We start from the raw sequence: 18516 nt of genomic DNA on the forward strand, positions 1-18516 counted from the left end.
CCCGCATTCAAAGTGTCCATAGGAAAGCATTTCTCAATGCTTTCCTATGGACGCTCTGCGTAATGGAGGCATAATATTCCTCCAGCATCGCAGATGCGCCTCTAGTGGCTGTCCAGAAGACAGCCACTAGAGGCTGGCTTAACCCCAAATGTAAACATAGCAATTTCTCTGAAACTATGCTTGCATCTGAAGGGTGAAAACCTGAGGGACCTGGCACCCAGACCACTTCATTGAGCTGAAGTGGTCTGGGTGACTATAGTGTCTGTTAAATATCTTTTTTAAGGAATAAACATGGTGACTATTTTCGTAATGACAATAGTATGTGATATATTAGTTACCAGAGAAAGTAACTTTATTTTTCATTTTCGACTTCCTGTTAAATAAATGTATCTTAGAATAAGTTCAGGCAGTGCTCTCAGAGGGACTGCAAACAATGTTTAATTAATCCCTTGGCCTCTTGCTATGTCAGAGTTATTTAAATTACCTTTCTGAAAATTGCTTCATTTAAAATAAACTGTATTTTGTCATTACTTTAAAATCACATATCTGAACGAAATACACGGTGAAATGAATGGTTTTTTTTTTAATTCTTTATTTTTGGTGCAGTTTCAGCAATACAGATATAGGTATATGTGCCACGACAGCAGATGCATGATATACAGTCACATTTCGTTTGTCTCATGTGTTGGGCCGAGTCGAGCTATGCACATTTTGTATTGATAAGGGCTATGTAGTTTTAGCGAGGGACTGACTATGCCAGTGGTGCGTGTTAGATGTATGTCTATTGTCGTCCCAGGGGGACTCTGCGGCGATGTTGGGGCGCTGGCACAGGTTATGGCCTTAGTAGTTGCTTAGTTCCTCACATGGTTCGAAATGTGTCAGGTTGGGTAGCGGAGCAAGGTCTAAGCCTTTGTGTCTCGTCTATGTAAGAGTGCAGTGTGTTATGGAGCTCGGGTATACAGGAGTCATGTGACCTCTTCTGTAGTTGTTTGTTTTGTTCCAGCTAGGCCGGTACTCCCGCCTAGGGGCTCCAAGGTGTACTGTGCCCTATAACCCTTGGCATTTAGGGGGGCGGGGGGGAGGAGGGACACTGGTTTGGGCGCTGGGCCATCGTTTCACCGTCGCGGGGCTGTGTAATCAGTACTAACCGGTGAGGTTGGGGCCAATGGTAACAGGTTGGGAGTGATTTAGCTCGTCATCAGAGAAGACAGCAAAACAAAGCGAAACAAGCAGTGAATAAAAATACACAAAAACATAAAACGGTAACAGTAGGCTGGCAATGTGGCCAATGCAGGTTTCAGGATGCTGGTCCCGGGAGCGTGGTGGCTGGTGCCATGGCGTTGTTGGACAGTCCCAGGGTGGTCAGTAGGAGATCTTGTAATGTTGGTCGCCTTTAGTCACCCATAATGTCCTGGGGGTTGCCCATTTGTACATGAGGCCCGTTGCTTGCAGGGTGGTCGTGATGGGCTGCATGCTCTTGCGCCATAGGAGAGTGTCTCTACTCAGGTCCTGGAAGAAGGTGATTCGGTGTGTTTCAAATTCGTTTAGTGTTTTCTCTTTAATGTCCGTCATCAGGGCTATCTTATCCATTAGGGATTGGCATCGTAGGATGATGTCGCGTGGGGCTGCCTTTGGTGCCTGCTGTGGTTTTGCAATGCGGTATACACCGTCAAACACGAAGTGTTTCGCCTGTCTGTTGGGGAGGAGTGCGGCCACTAGGCGCCTTATAAAGTGGGGCAGTTCGTCCAGTAGTACCACCTCTGATACACCCCTGATTTTGATGTTCTTTCTCCTGCCCCTGTCGTCCAGTATGGCAACTTGTTTGATGGTGTTTGCTTGTGCGGATTGCATTTGGGAGACTGTGTCTTTAAGGGAGGTGAGGTCTTGGCGTATGTCTCTCACCTCTTGTTCTGCGGCCTGGGTTCGGGCCGATACCGCCTGTACCTCTGCCGCCAGCCCCTTCAGGTCAGCTTGCCACATGTGCTGTAAGTTCCGTTGAAGACCAGCCAGCATGTTCTGAATGTCTTGCCTCGTTGCCGGTGCCGTGTCATCCAGGGTGTGTATGTGTGCGCTTCATAGCCATGCTTTGTGTGGAGTCCCCGTCCTCAGACCTCTCGGGTGATGCAACCTCGACGGCTTGGGTCTGTGCAGGCGGAGGGGATTGCAGCATGCTGCTTATGTCCCTTTGCGGTTTGGGAGCGCTCGGGATCGGTTTGTGGGATCTCCGTCCCATTTCTTCCGGGGTGTAGAAGTCAGCGTCAGTGAATTGTGAGTTCCCGCCGAGCCACGATGTCAGCTCCCTGGTTAGGTGGTGGTCGCTTGTGCGGTAGGCTCCAGGTCCCTTGGTGCGGCGTTTAGTGCCCGATGTTTGGAAAAAAGGCATCTGCAAGATCCGCCGGGTGTCCGGAGTATGTCCCTGCAGTTCTTTTTAGCCGATGGGCTGTAGGTGCCGAGTAAATGCTTGTTTGTTGCGCTGGCTTATCGGAGCCGTTGTAAATGGCGACCGCTGTATTACGCCGCTAGCTCTGCCCCCCGTGAAATGAATGTTAAGATTGATTGATAGAATTCCTTTTTTTTTTGCTGCTATGATTATTTATTGAACACATTTAAAACCCCAGATTTGCATCGTCAATATTAGAATTTCATAAAACTCACCTACACCCAGGAGAAGAAAGACTGTGTTTGTCTTCATCTTTCCAATCTTGGATCTGGAATACAGTAACCCCACAGTATGTTACAGGTCAGGAAGAGTATCTTAACGTACAGCACAGGAAACAGAGAAAGATTGCAAGCTCTTTGGGTTATTTGTCGAGTTTATGCGTTACATGTTAGATAATTTGGAATTGCTGTGTTTTTTTTTATCATTAGTAAATATTATTTCTATAATCTGCATAATAAATGTTTTTATATTTAGACATAGCTGGCTGTCAAATTAAAAGTATTGATAAATAAAATCCACCCCATACACAATATAGGGGGCATTGTAACTTTATATCCATAATTCTCCCATTAATTTTCTCTTACCTCTTTTGACAAAACACTCACTAGACTGACAGGTCGAGATTACTCCATTGATAACCAAGTTGGACCATGTAGGGTACAGATAGGGAATGTTTTGTAATGACACTGATTGTTATGTTATGCGTTCCTTAACAATTAACCTGGCTATAAGTTCCCATAAACTCCCAATATCATATATGGACAGCATTTACTATGTGGTGTGTCTATAACAATGTTTATATTCTAAGCTTCGTTATATAAATATTATGTTTCTTTTTTGTTTTTCCCCTCTGCGCTCTATTTTACTGTAAAACCATAGTAAAAAGTGATTTACAAAAATAAAACACTGAATACTGAAATAATCATTGCTATTGATTGTTTATAATCTGTAATTTTCTAATAGGGAATTTAGTGCGGTCAGCACGATTTTCTACAGCCACCATAACATATACAGGCATATTATTATTTGGGAATAACTACTAGAGTATATTGAGAGAATAACATGTCCAAACAGTGCTACGCTATATGTCCCAAAATACCTGTTAATGGAAGACTACAAGCACCATAACTACAATATCTTAGTGTTTTAGTACACCTTACCAAATCCATTTGCAATAGTAGACAACCCAAGGTATTGCAAATGGGGTATGTCCAGTCTTTTTTAGTAGCCACTTAGTCACAAACACTGGCCAAAATTGGCGTTCAAATTAGTTTTTTGCATTTTTCAAATGTTCCCTATTAAGGGTTAATAAGTATGTAGGGGCTTAGAAAGATACCCCTCTCTGTCTCATTAGACATTGCTGCCGCCCACCCCATGTGTTCCCTATTAAGGGTTAATACGTATGTAGGGGCTTAGAAAGATACCCCTCTCTGTCTCATTAGATATTGCTGCCGCACACCGCATGTGTTCCCTATTAAGGGTTAATAAGTATGTAGGGGTTTATAGAAATCCCCCTCTCTGTCTTATTAGACATTGCTGCCGCCCCCCACCCCCCATGTGTTCCCTATTAAGGGTTAATAAGTATGTAGGGGTTTATAGAAATCCCCCTCTCTGTCTCATTAGACATTGCTGCCGCCCACCCCATGTGTTCCCTATTAAGGGTTAATAAGTATGTAGGGGTTTATAGAAATCCCCCTCTCTGTATCATTAGACATTGCTGCCCCCCCCCCTCCCCCCTCCCCCCCATGTGTTCCCTATTAAGGGTTAATAAGTATGTAGGGGTTTATAGAAATCCCCCTCTCTGTATCATTAGACATTGCTGCCCCCCCCCCCCCCCATGTGTTCCCTATTAAGGGTTAATAAGTATGTAGGGGTTTATAGACAGGGCCGGCCTTAGGCATTTGGGCGCCCTGTGCAAAAAATCTTCACAGCGCCCCCCCCCACTCCTTACCCCTTCCCACACACCCTGTCACACACACACACACAGGCAGGCAGACAGCCACACACAAACACACACACAGACATAGAATGTGACGGCAGATAAGAACCATTCGGCCCATCTAGTCTGCCCAGACAGTCACACATAGGCAGTCACACACAAACACACACACACACACAGGCAGACAGCCACACACACAGCCACACACAAACACACAGGCAGACAGCCAAACACACAGAGGCAAACAGCCACACACACACACACACACAGACAAACAGTCAAACACACACAGACAAACACACACTGTCAGACAGCCACACACCAACACTGGCAGACAGTCACACACACACACGCAAACAGTCACACACACACACGCGCGTAGACAGTCTCACACACACACAAACATAGGCAAACAGTCACACACACACAGGCAGACAGCCACACACACACAGTCAGACACACACACACTAACAGACACAGACACACTAACAGACACAGACACACACTAACATACACAGACACACACTAACATACACAGACACACACTAACAGACACAGACACACACTAACATACACTAACATACACAGACACACACTAACAGACACAGACACACACTAACATACACAGACACACACTAACATACACACACACATACACTAACAGACACACACTAACATACACAGACACACACTAACATACACACACACACACACACTAACAGACACACACACACTAACAGACACACACTAACAGACACACACTAACATACACACACTAACATACACACACACACACACTCACCCACATTAACACATTTTTTTAAATTTATTTAGACACCCCCCCCCAGCCTCCTTACCTTTGGGAATGCTGGGGGGGGGGGTCTCTTCCTCCCTGGTGGTCCAGTGGCTGCTGGGCTGGGTGGTCGGCCGGCCGGCGAGGGAGCACTTCCACTGAGCTGTTTGCTCAGCTCCCTCGCGCGCCGCAGAGTGAGGCTGGGAGCCGGAATATGACGTCATATTCCGGCTCCGCCTCCCAGCCTCACTCTGCGGCCGGCGAGGGAGCTGAGCAAACAGCTCAGGGGAAGTGCTCCCTCGCCGGCCGCCCGCCCGCCCGATCGCCCAGCAGCAAGGCATGTCTGTTAGCCGCAAGGCTAACAAGACATTTGCCTTGGGCATTTGGGGGCGGCTTTTTTTGCCGCCCCCTGGAAAATGCCGCCCAAGGCAAATGTCTTGTTAGCATTGCGGCTAACAGACATGCCGTGTGAGCTATGCGGCCGCAGGGCGCCCCCTGCACCATGGCGCCCTGTGCGGCCGCACAGCTCGCACACCCCTAAGGCCGGCCCTGTTTATAGAAACCCCCTCTCTGTCTCATTAGACATTGCTGCCCCCCCATGTGTTCCCTATTAAGGGTTAATAAGTATGTAGGGGTTAGAGAAATCCCCCTCTCTGTATCATTAGACATTGCTGCCCCCCCCCCCCCATGTGTTCCCTATTAAGGGTTAATAAGTATGTAGGGGTTTATAGCAATCCCCCTCTCTGTCTCATTAGACATTGCTGCTGCCCACCCCATGTGCTCCCTATTAAGGGTTAATAAGTATGTTGGGTGTTTATAGAAATCCCCCCCTCTGTCTCATTAGACATTGCTGCCGCCCACCCCACGTGCTCCCTATTAAGGGTTAATAAGTATGTAGGGGTTTATAGAAATCCCCCTCTCTGTCTCATTAGACATTGCTGCTGCCCACCCCATGTGTTCCATATTAAGGGTTAATAAGTATGTAGGGGGTTAGAGAAATCCCCCCCCCGTCTCATTAGACATTGCTGCCGCCCACCCCATGTGTTTCCTATTAAGGGTTAATAAGTATGTAGGGGTTAGAGAAATCCCCCTCTCTGTCTCATTAGACATTGCTGCCGCCCCCCATGTGTTCCCTATTAAGGGTTAATAAGTATGTAGGGGTTTATAGAAATCCCCCTCTCTGTCTCATTAGACATTGCTGCCGCCCCCCCCCCTCCCCCCCATGTGCTCCCTATTAAGGGTTAATAAGTATGTAGGGGTTTATAGAAATCCCCCTCTCTGTCTCATTAGACATTGCTGCCGCACACCCCATGTGCTCCCTATTAAGGGTTAATAAGTGTGTAGGGGTTTATAGAAATCCCCCTCTCTGTCTCATTAGACATTGCTGCTGCCCACCCCAAGTGCTCCCTATTAAGGGTTAATAAGTATGTAGGGGTTAGAGAAATCCCCCTCTCTGTCTCATTAGACATTGCTGCCGCCCCCCCCCCCCCCCCCCCCATGTGCTCCCTATTAAGGGTTAATAAGTATGTAGGGGTTTATAGAAATCCCCCTCTCTGTCCCATTAGACATTGCTGCTGCCCCCCCCCCCCCCCCCATGTTTTCCCTATTAAGGGTTAATAAGTATGTAGGGGTTTATAGAAATCCCCCTCTCTGTCTCATTAGAGATTTTACCGTTCTGTTTAAAGGAGCAAGGTGAAATGTTAGTGTAGAAACCACTTAAGAAGTTTTACCCTGACTTGGCAGGTGAGCTAACACTTTAATGGACATTGGAGTGGAACTATAAATCCCCCAGTTATTTAAATGTACATAGGGATTGGGATAGTGCGCAAGTAACTGTTATTGTTGTTTTTTATTGTACAATAAGATTAATGCCAGAGTGTAATTAAAGGAGCCGGTAACATACAATATGTTATTTTAGAACAGGGGTCCTCAAACTCCAGCCCCCCAGATGTGGCTGAACTACAACTCCCATGATTCTTTGCATTACATAGATAGCCAGAGAATCATGGGAGTTGTAGTTCAGCAACATCTGGGGGGCCGGAGTTTGAGGACCCCTGTTTTAGAACAATACGTCTGAACAAAATATAGTAAACTCTATCATTCTATAAACTCTATAATACAATAATATCTATAATAATATAACTCTATAATACAATAAACTCTATAATAATATAACTCTATAATAATATAACTCTATAATAATAATATAACTCTATAATAATATAACTCTATCATAATATAACTCTATCATAATATAACTCTATCATAATATAACTCTATCATAATATAACTCTATCATACAATATACTCTATAATACAATATACTCTATAATACAATATACTCTATAATAATATAACTCTATCATACAATAAACTCTATAATAATATAACTCTATAATAATATAACTCTATAATACAATATACTCTATAATACAATATACTCTATAATACAATAATCTCTATAATAATATAACTCTATCATACAATAAACTCTATAATAATATAACTCTATAATACAATATACTCTATAATACAATAAACTCTATAATAATATAACTCTATAATGTAATAAGCCCTATAATTCTATGACTATATAATTCAATAAATATCACACTAGTAATAATAATAATAATAATAATAATAATAATAATAAATGTCAGACGGTTTAACCAGCAAGCAATCACACAACAAGTATAACGGGAGCAATATGGAACAAGGGATTCTGGGTAAAGCTTAGAGTTTTGGTTTGCGATTGATCCCCAGAATTATTACTCCTTATACGAGTCTCAGCGTAAACATAAAGCAGAGTTCAGATGTTTCTGTTAGTCTGAGTGATGGGAGTTGCAGTCATTGTCAGAGGGTCCTGCACTATGCTGGTATTTATTTTAGGGAAATATACAAGAAAGAAATCACCCCTGATTATTACTGAGCTGGCAATCCTATCGTAACAAGCATTGTTTTATTAATGAATCACAAATCGATTTTTCCATCATTTATTCTAATTGTTTCTAACTTGCTTATCATTCCATCACATTGCTTAGTGAATAGGCTCCTAACAGGATCTGCTCTGTTCTGACGTTTTCTCAATATTTACATTTTAGTCTTGTTTTTGCAAATCAGTTTCAGTTTATTTGTAAATCTACTGCCACGGTGCAGCACTGAGGGTCCGTCAGAACACAATTTGGGTCTGTCGGTCCATCTGTCTGCCTGTCTGTCTGTCATACAATCCGATTTACTCTGTATTTATATTTCCAATAATAAACATGGCTTGTAGAAGTAGCCGTAATTCCGTGTGAAATTCTTTTTTTTTTTTTTTACAAAATCCCAAATATGAATGCTAGCGGTTTAATTACAGATATAGAAATATAATCATTTTGAAACCATGACTCCAGTTACCTGCTCTCTGCCAGTGCTCTCCCGGAGACGTGTCTCCTCTTGCCTCGTCAAGGTGGCTTTTAAGTGTCACCTCTTACAGCCAATGCTTTTCTAAAGCAGGTTTTTTTATCAGCAAAATGGGGCAATTCATTGGATATTTTGGTGTTTTGCCTCTAACCAGTAATTTGAGATGATATTATCCCTCGGGCTGGGGGAGATGAGAATGGAACCATTCTTGCTCAGCTGGTTCAGAACAAAAATGTGCATGGTCACTCACTGGTTACTCTGTGTCACACGGACTGGCCACACACACATTCATCATTTATAAACAGCCTTCAACAATATATATCAATTAAACCATTATGTGTGGAAAACAAAGTATCAAATATGTCACAATCAGCCTGGTCAAGAAACACACAGACAAACACACAGATGTCATATTGCTTAGCGTATGCCTCTAGTTCCCCCACAGGGCCGGACTGGGGATACAAAGCAGCCCTGGAAAAAAAATGTTATGCCAGCCCTATAAGTCACTGCGCCATATATTGTAGCGTGTAATATGTAGGGCTATGTCTTGCCACCCCAGATGATTGAGTAATATATATATTGCTTTTTGTAATATAAAATATTGGTCCTTTCAGAGTAAAACGTTTAATTATACAGTAAGCATACTCACATGCAGACACAGACATCTCAATGACACACACAAGCTCATTGATACACAGCCTCATAGACAAACAATCTCACTGATATACATCAGCTCACTGACATACAAACACAAGCTCACTCACTAGCAGACACACACACACATGCAAGCAAGCTCACTCACTAGCAGACGCACACACACAGCTTAATGTAGGGGTACTGGTGTCTATAGCCTGTCCCTACAGGCTTTTAAACGTAAACACTGCCTTTTCAGAGAAAGGCAGTGTTTACATTGCTTCAAAGTGACACCGCTAGTGACAGTCACTCAGACGGTCACTAGAGGTGCTTCCTGTGTCAGTGCACCTACATTCAGGGCCTCCACACTCTGGAGGCGCTGAACGTTCCCCATAGAGATACATTGATTCAATGCATCTCTATGAGAAGATGCTGATTGGTGTAGCGTTTTGCAGCCAATCCTATGGCAAAGCATTGGATTGGCTGAGATCATCAAGCTTGATGATCTTAGCCATAGAGGCAAGGCCAATTTAGGGGAGACCAGCACGCTGCGTGGGGGGAAAAAAGGTGAGCAAAAACACTCTTTTTAAACACACATATACACCATGACAGACACAGAAACACACATATACCATGACAGATACACACCCCATGACAGAGACACACATCCCATGACAGACCATGACACAGACCGACCCACACACACACCATGACACAGACACACACACATATACCATGACACACACACCATGACACAGACAGACACCCCCCCCATGATGGACAGACACCCCCTCATGACAGACAGACACACACCCCATGACAGACAGACACACACCCCATGACAGACAGACATACACCTCATGACAGACAGACATACACCCCATGACAGACAGACACACACCCTGACACAGACAGACACACAACATGACACAGACACACACACCATGACGGACAGACAGACACACACATCATGAAGGACAGACAGACATACACACACACACCATGACGGACAGACAGACACACACACACACACACACACACACCATGACAGACAGAAATTTCCAGGTATCCCAGAGGGCCAGTCCGGCCCTGTGCCCCCATTTTGTTATTTAGGCTCCTTGCATTAGCAAGCATACATTTAATATTAGCATGTATGCTTACTAATGCAAGGAGCCTATATAACAAAATGGGGAAACTAGAGGCAATAGCATACACTAAACAATATGACATAATAGGCATAACTGAAACATGGTGGGATGAGTCACATGACTGGGCAGTTAACTTAAATGGGTACACGTTATTTAGGAAGGATAGGAAAAACAAGAAGGGTGGTGGGGTATGTTTGTATGTCAACCATGAGTTAAAGTCAAATTAGGCATGTGGAGTGTGACGATGTCAGGATTCCGCGGGCGGCTGCGAGGGGAGGTTGCAGTCCGCTCACGGCACTCACCCTCCAGCCGTCCGCGGTCCCCTCCCTGGCGGGCGCTCGGCGGGCGGCATCCTCCCAGCCACGGATGCCGCCCGCGTCTTCCTCTACGTCCCCCAGCGGCAGCATGCATGACGCTGCACGCTGGGAGACCGCCCAATTTATTAAACGCCGGGGTCAGCCACCTGACCCGGCGTTAAAGGCACAGTGCCTCAATCACAGTGGGAGGTCTAGATATCCCCCACGTGTGATTGTTAATTCTGATTTGAAATTATCCAATCAGAATTAACCTAATGATTTATATACTTACCTTTCCTGTTCCTCTCTGCCCTGTTGTGGTCTTTGCTTGCTAGTACTGCTACTGAACTTGTGTTTCTGGTTACGTACTCTCTGGCTTGTTTATCTGACTTTGTGACTTTCTCCTACCCTTTGACCTCGGCTTGTTTCTCGTTATTCTGTCTTTTGGTTCCCCTTACTCGGCTTGTCTCCTGACTATTCTTTGTGTGCTTAGCCCGGCCACTCTAAGGTCTGGTACTGCACCTTTTCTGTGTGTGTGTGTTAGCGTGTTTGGTTCCCGGAATCGTGACAGACAAGGAAAATGTGGAAGCTTTATGGGTAGATATCTGCTTGGGGCAAACAAAGGGGAAATCAATTATTGGTTGGGATATGTTATAAACCACCTAATGTAAATATTAATGAGGAAGAACAGCTGTTAGAGCAAATTGTGAAAGCTGCAAATCGGGGTAACACGTTAATTATTGGAGATTTTAATTACCCGGACATAAATTGGGATAGAGGGACTAGTAGCTCAGCAAAGGGAATTATGTTTTTGAACTTGGTAAATGACACCTTCATGTCACAACTGGTACAAGCACCAACTAGAAAGGATGCTTGTCTGGATCTCGTTATAACAAACAATGTAAATCGTTTAACCAACATCCAAGTAGGGGAGCATTTTGGATATAGTGATCACAATATGGTAATTTTTAAAATAAATGTAAAAATGCAAAAGCACGTGGGGTATACTAAAATGTATAATTTAAAAAAAGCCAATTTCAATAAGATTAGGGCAGCTCTACAACATATCGACTGGCATAAACTCCTTAGTGATAAAAACACTGAGGATAAATGGAAACTATTAGAAAGGTACATTTCTCAGTATGTACCATTGGGTAATAAATATAAAAGAAACAAATTAAAACCAATGTGGCTTAGTAGAGAAGTAAAACAAGAGATTAAAAATAAGAAAAGGGCATTTAAATCATTTAAAACCGGACATATCAGAGGCATCCTATATGAGATACAAGGAAGCCAATAATGCTTGCAAAAAGGCGACTAGATTGACGGAGCTAGTATATTATATCAAAAAATTGTGCTCTCTCTCAAATGCCATGTTGATCTGAATTGTTTATGTAAGCATGTTCCATGCGGTTGTGGCGTTACAAGCATGTTTGTGAACCTAAGCCCTACTAAAATAAAGAATGGAAAAAGAAATGCGACTAGATTCGCTAAACTACAAAATGTGACAACCAAAGAGAGCAAAACCGACCCCAAAGCATAAATTCTAAAAAAAATAAAAACCACGATGGAGGAGTTAGTTAATGAAGACCAGGAAAAGGCAGATATTTTAAATAACTAGTTCTCCTCAGTATATATTAAGAAAGAACATATGGCTATAGACATGCAAATGATTGCTGCAAAAACCTTGCAGAAAAATTGTGATTGGATGACTCAAGATGATGTGCTACAGCAGCTAAAGAAAGTTAATATAAACAAAGCTCCAGGGCCTGATGGTATTCATCCACGAGTACTTAATGAACTAAGTGTGGAAATAAGTGCACCTCTGTTTTAAATATTTCAAGATTCTTTTCTTTCAGAAAGTGTAACGAAGGATTGGAGGAAGGCAGATGTAGTCCCTATATTCAAAAAGGGTTCAAAATATTTGTCTGTAAATTATAGACCTTTGGGCTTAAGTTCTGTGGCTATTCTGTGGTTATTGTCAGGGTCCCTTCTGTGGTAACCAGATGTCCCTCAAGATACTCACCTCTTACATAAGGAAGTAGGTCCCCTTCAGCTTTCCTCTTCTTTCTTCAGCCGGTTTCACGCCGGATGCATTAAAGTCATGCGATAAAGTCATGCGGCAAGGGGGAGTCGACATCCTGACGCTAAATGTTCTGATTCTGACGTTTTGGGGGTGTGGTTACCATCCTAACAAGTCACAGTATAAAATGTACTCAAAGGGCTAAGTTTTTTATGAAGCACAGGTCATGTCAAACAAACTTAATTGCATTCTATAAAGAAGTAAGTAGAAGTATAGATCAGTGTGTTGCAGTGGATGTGATCTATTTGGATTTTGCCAAGGTGTTTCATACAATACCACACAATAGATTAGTGTTCAAACTCAAATAAATTCTAGATAAATATTCTTGTTGTTGGGTAGAACATTGGCGTGGAGTATGTACGTATCTACGTAGTATAGATTAGTATGTTTATAGATCATAGTATAGAATAGTATGTTTACAGATCACAGTATAGATTAGTATGCTTATAGATCATAGTATAAAATAGTATGTTTATAGATCGCAGTATAGAATAGTATGTTTATAGATCATAGTATAGAATAGTATGTTTATAGATCGCAGTATAGATTAGTATGTTTATAGATCATAGTATAGAATAGTATATGTGGTGGAACCACCACTTGTTTGAGTGCTTTTTACTTGTACTGTGTGTTTTCCCCTTGCCTTCGTATCTTGTAACCGCGCTACCCGTTTGGGAGCGTCCCTACGAAAGGAACTCCTTCGTCTCCCGAACGGGGACCTCCACTATATCTCATTTAGAATGCTAGTTAGAATGTTCAAATAGAACGTTCAAACTCACAACATAGGTGCAAAACTGTAAGGGAAACAATTAATGAGTGCCTCTCCTGGGTGGCTGCCATTGCGCATAGACGAACGCCAGCTAGGGGGAGCGTTCGTGGATTGCTTCCTGACTTGTTCATCTCCCGAACGAGGATCTCCCTGGTCCCCATTAATCAGAACATTCTCACTTGCAACAAGTGTGAAACCGCAACTTCGCACTGGCAACATAAGTGTGAAACTGCAAGGGAAGTAATGAATGAATGCTCCCCCGGGTGGCCGCCCATATGTATAGACGAATGCCAACCAGGGGGAGCATTAGTTTCCCGAAAGGAGACGCTTCCCTTGCCAGTTTCAGCACAAGAACTTCGTGAACGGAGGTTGGTCATGGAATGTGCACTTGTGAGGTCAACTTAGGTTGGTGGGGACACATGTGGGGCACTGGCTAGTTTGGTGGGATTTCTGTGCCTGGGAGGCAAGGGGACAGTCCCTTTTCCTGTCGCACTGCATGGGAGACCCCTTACCGGTGTGGCGGGCTTTCCGTATTTGGGAGACAAAGGGACAACGACACTCCGTTCCCACACTTGGGCTCCCTGGTGTGGAGGATCTTGGGATACGACCCCTGTTTGTGTGTGTTGGAGACCCCTGGTATGGGGCTGTGTATAAAAGCCGTGTGTGGCTCAATAAAATTGTGTTGTACCTCCAGAGCTTTGTCTCGTCCAGTTACTGGGGGGAAATGGTTCTCTTAATATTCCAAATGGTTCCTGAGTGACTGAAGGAAGGGAAATAGCGGGGGGTAACAGGTCGGGTTACCCGGGGTCCGCTAGAGTATATTTATATTTATAGATCATAGTATAGAATAGTATGTTTGTAGATCAGAGTATAGGATAGTATGTTTATAGATTGCAGTATAGAATAGTATGTTTATAGATCATAGTATAGAATAGTATGTTTATAGATCGCAGTATAGAATAGTATGTTTACAGATCATAGTATAGAATAGTATGTTTACAGATCATAGTATAGAATAGTATGTTTATAGATCGCAGTATAGAATAGTATGTTTATAGATTGCAGTATAGAATAGTATGTTTATAGATTGCAGTATAGAATAGTATGTTTATAGATCGCAGTATAGAATAGTATGTTTATAGATCATAGTATAGAATAGTATGTTTATAGATCGCAGTATAGAATGGTATGTTTATAGATCATAGTATAGAATAGTATGTTTATAGATCGCAGTATAGAATAGTATGTTTATAGATCATAGTATAGAATAGTATGTTTATCGATCGCAGTATAGAATAGTATGTTTTAGATCATAGTATAGAATAGTATGTTTATAGATCGCAGTATAGAATGGTATGTTTATAGATCATAGTATAGAATAAAATGTTCAAAGTCTGGCACTCTACCTTCAAATAAAACCGCAGAAAAAAGCCTCGGTGCTGCACAGCGTGTATGTATATCCAAGAAGAAAAGAGAGCACTCCAGAGGACTTGTTTGAAGCAATTTATTCCGTGAGGAAAATCGTGCAGAAAATCGACGTTTCGACCCGCAGGTCTTTATCAAGATACAAAAACAAGTGCAAGCATATCTTTATATACCCTAAAAGATTAAGGAGTGATTACTTACCCTGAATAAGATGTGCACCCGAGAGCCATGTGTGTTCGATGAGCTGTGATTGAAAAACCCGCACTGGCTGTTCCGTCGGTGTATAGTGACGTCACCAATAGTGCGACGGGGCGGAAAAAGGACGTGAACGTGCGTCTGAGTAACCCAGGGCACCAAGTGTGGGCAAAAACTTCCGTGATGTGTGTGAAGTGTGAAGATTAAGCCAGTTATAGATGCATGAGAAGAAGATATTCATTAATAAAACCACATATTGGGTTGGGCTTGTACTGTTATGAATAGACATATTACTCCTGCAAATAGGTTCATCCAGTGATGAACAACGCAATGCGTATGTGAGTTGAATACAAAATGGGAATCATAGAGGATACTGATCAAAGAGAGACAAGTGCGAACAGATAGAGGACCCAGATTATAGAGAGTGTGTAAAAAGATGGGAAAGGCGGGGGATGTGACAAAAAGTAGGTGAAACATAAGGACATACAACCACAACGTGACCAAAACAATGTGCACATGAACTGATCTGTATAGAGGAGTCCAGGGGTACTAAGCGGGGTGTATGGAAGTGAGAAAAGAACTGGACAGGTAGTGAAGTGCCATGTGGGAAGATATTATGCAGCTAGTGGTAGAAGGCTAGGAAGCCAAGTGTTAGGTGTAGAGTTAAAGGAGAAGTGGTGAAATAGGAGGAAAGGTGACAGGAAATGAAATCCCATATAGCGTCTAGTATGCGATAACCAAGTAGATGCATACAGTTGTGTATGCATGGACCGAACAGGGTCCTGCCCTGTAAAACGAGCGTGTAACAATGCCCAATTTACCAATAAACAATATTATATGGACTGGAGTAGTATAGAATAGTATGTTTCTATACATTCTATACATAGTATAGAATAGTATGTTTATAGATTGCAGTATAGAATGGTATGTTTATAGATCATAGTATAGAATAGTATGTTTATAGATCGCAGTATAGAATAGTATGTTTATAGATCGTAGTATAGAATAGTATGTTTATAGATCGCAGTATAGAATAGTATGTTTATAGATCATAGTATAGAATAGTATGTTTATAGATCATAGTATAGAATAGTATGTTTATAGATCGCAGTATAGAATAGTATGTTTATAGATCATAGTATAGAATAGTATGTTTATAGATCGCAGTATAGAATAGTATGTTTATAGATCATAGTATAGAATAGTATGTTTATAGATCATAGTATAGAATAGTATGTTTATAGATCATAGTATAGAATAGTATGTTTATAGATCGCAGTATAGAATAGTATGTTTATAGATCGCAGTATAGAATAGTATGTTTATAGATCATAGTATAGAATAGTATGTTTATAGATCGCAGTATAGAATAGTATGTTTATCGATCGCAGTATTGAATAGTATGTTTTAGATCATAGTATAGAATAGTATGTTTATAGATCGCAGTATAGGATAGTATGTTTATAGATTGCAGTATAGAATAGTATGTTTATAGATCGCAGTATAGAATAGTATGTTTATAGATCATAGTATAGAATAGTATGTTTATAGATCGCAGTATAGAATAGTATGTTTATCGATCGCAGTATTGAATAGTATGTTTTAGATCATAGTATAGAATAGTATGTTTATAGATCGCAGTATAGAATGGTATGTTTATAGATCATAGTATAGAATAGTATGTTTATAGATCATAGTATAGAATAGTATGTTTATAGATCGCAGTATAGAATGGTATGTTTATAGATCATAGTATAGAATAGTATGTTTATAGATCATAGTATAGAATAGTATGTTTATAGATTGCAGTATAGAATAGTATGTTTATAGATCATAGTATAGAATAGTATGTTTATAGATCATAGTATAGAATAGTATGTTTATAGATCGCAGTATAGAATAGTATGTTTATAGATCATAGTATAGAATAGTATGTTTATAGATCGCAGTATAGAATAGTATGTTTATAGATTGCAGTATAGAATGGTATGTTTATAGATCATAGTATAGAATAGTATGTTTATAGATCGCAGTATAGAATAGTATGTTTATAGATCGTAGTATAGAATAGTATGTTTATAGATCGCAGTATAGAATAGTATGTTTATAGATCATAGTATAGAATAGTATGTTTATAGATCATAGTATAGAATAGTATGTTTATAGATCGCAGTATAGAATAGTATGTTTATAGATCATAGTATAGAATAGTATGTTTATAGATCGCAGTATAGAATAGTATGTTTATAGATCATAGTATAGAATAGTATGTTTATAGATCGCAGTATAGAATAGTATGTTTATAGATCATAGTATAGAATAGTATGTTTATAGATCATAGTATAGAATAGTATGTTTATAGATCGCAGTATAGAATAGTATGTTTATAGATCATAGTATAGAATAGTATGTTTATAGATCATAGTATAGAATAGTATGTTTATAGATCATAGTATAGAATAGTATGTTTATAGATCGCAGTATAGAATAGTATGTTTATAGATCATAGTATAGAATAGTATGTTTATAGATCATAGTATAGAATAGTATGTTTATAGATCATAGTATAGAATAGTATGTTTATAGATCGCAGTATAGAATAGTATGTTTATAGATTGCAGTATAGAATGGTATGTTTATAGATCATAGTATAGAATAGTATGTTTATACATCGCAGTATAGAATAGTATGTTTATAGATCATAGTATAGAATAGTATGTTTATAGATCATAGTATAGAATAGTATGTTTATAGATCATAGTATAGAATAGTATGTTTATAGATCGCAGTATAGAATAGTATGTTTATAGATCATAGTATAGAATAGTATGTTTATAGATCATAGTATAGAATAGTATGTTTATAGATCATAGTATAGAATAGTATGTTTATAGATCGCAGTATAGAATAGTATGTTTATAGATCATAGTATAGAATAGTATGTTTATAGATCGCAGTATAGAATAGTATGTTTATAGATCGCAGTATAGAATAGTATGTTTATAGATCATAGTATAGAATAGTATGTTTATAGATCATAGTATAGAATAGTATGTTTATAGATCATAGTACAGAATAGTATGTTTATAGATCATAGTATAGAATAGTATGTGTATAGATTATAGTAGAGAATATTAGGTTTATAGATCTTTATGATAAATAACTGTGATTTATCTCTCCTGTGGCACTCTAAGATTATTGAAAGCTACTGTCCATTACCTTTCTGTGTTATTCACTGTTATTCAAGTGATGGGAATTCACTGTGATTTAAAAGTAAATTTCTAATTTGAGGTCAAAGATCCCGAGTTGAACGCCTACACAATGAGAATGTTTCCAAATGATCTGTTTTGGCCTTACATTTTACTTTATATAAACTGTGAATTTCTGACAATT

At 40.5% G+C, this 18516-nt stretch overlaps 1 protein-coding gene across 1 annotated transcript in view; it reads right to left on the minus strand.

Annotated features, from left to right (window-relative positions):
- LOC134577549 (venom peptide SjAPI-2-like) overlaps window positions 1–2705 on the minus strand; it is a 4909-nt gene extending 2204 nt beyond the window's left edge. Inside the window, exon 1 of the mRNA XM_063436335.1 lies at window positions 2656–2705. Within this exon, the coding sequence (XP_063292405.1) occupies window positions 2656–2692 (37 nt within the window). The 5' untranslated portion in view covers window positions 2693–2705. The remainder of the gene's footprint in view (window positions 1–2655) is intronic.
- Window positions 2706–18516: the final 15811 nt, after the last annotated feature.

The sequence above is a fragment of the Pelobates fuscus genome, chromosome 11 (assembly GCF_036172605.1).
Source record: "Pelobates fuscus isolate aPelFus1 chromosome 11, aPelFus1.pri, whole genome shotgun sequence".
NCBI lineage: Eukaryota > Metazoa > Chordata > Amphibia > Anura > Pelobatidae > Pelobates > Pelobates fuscus.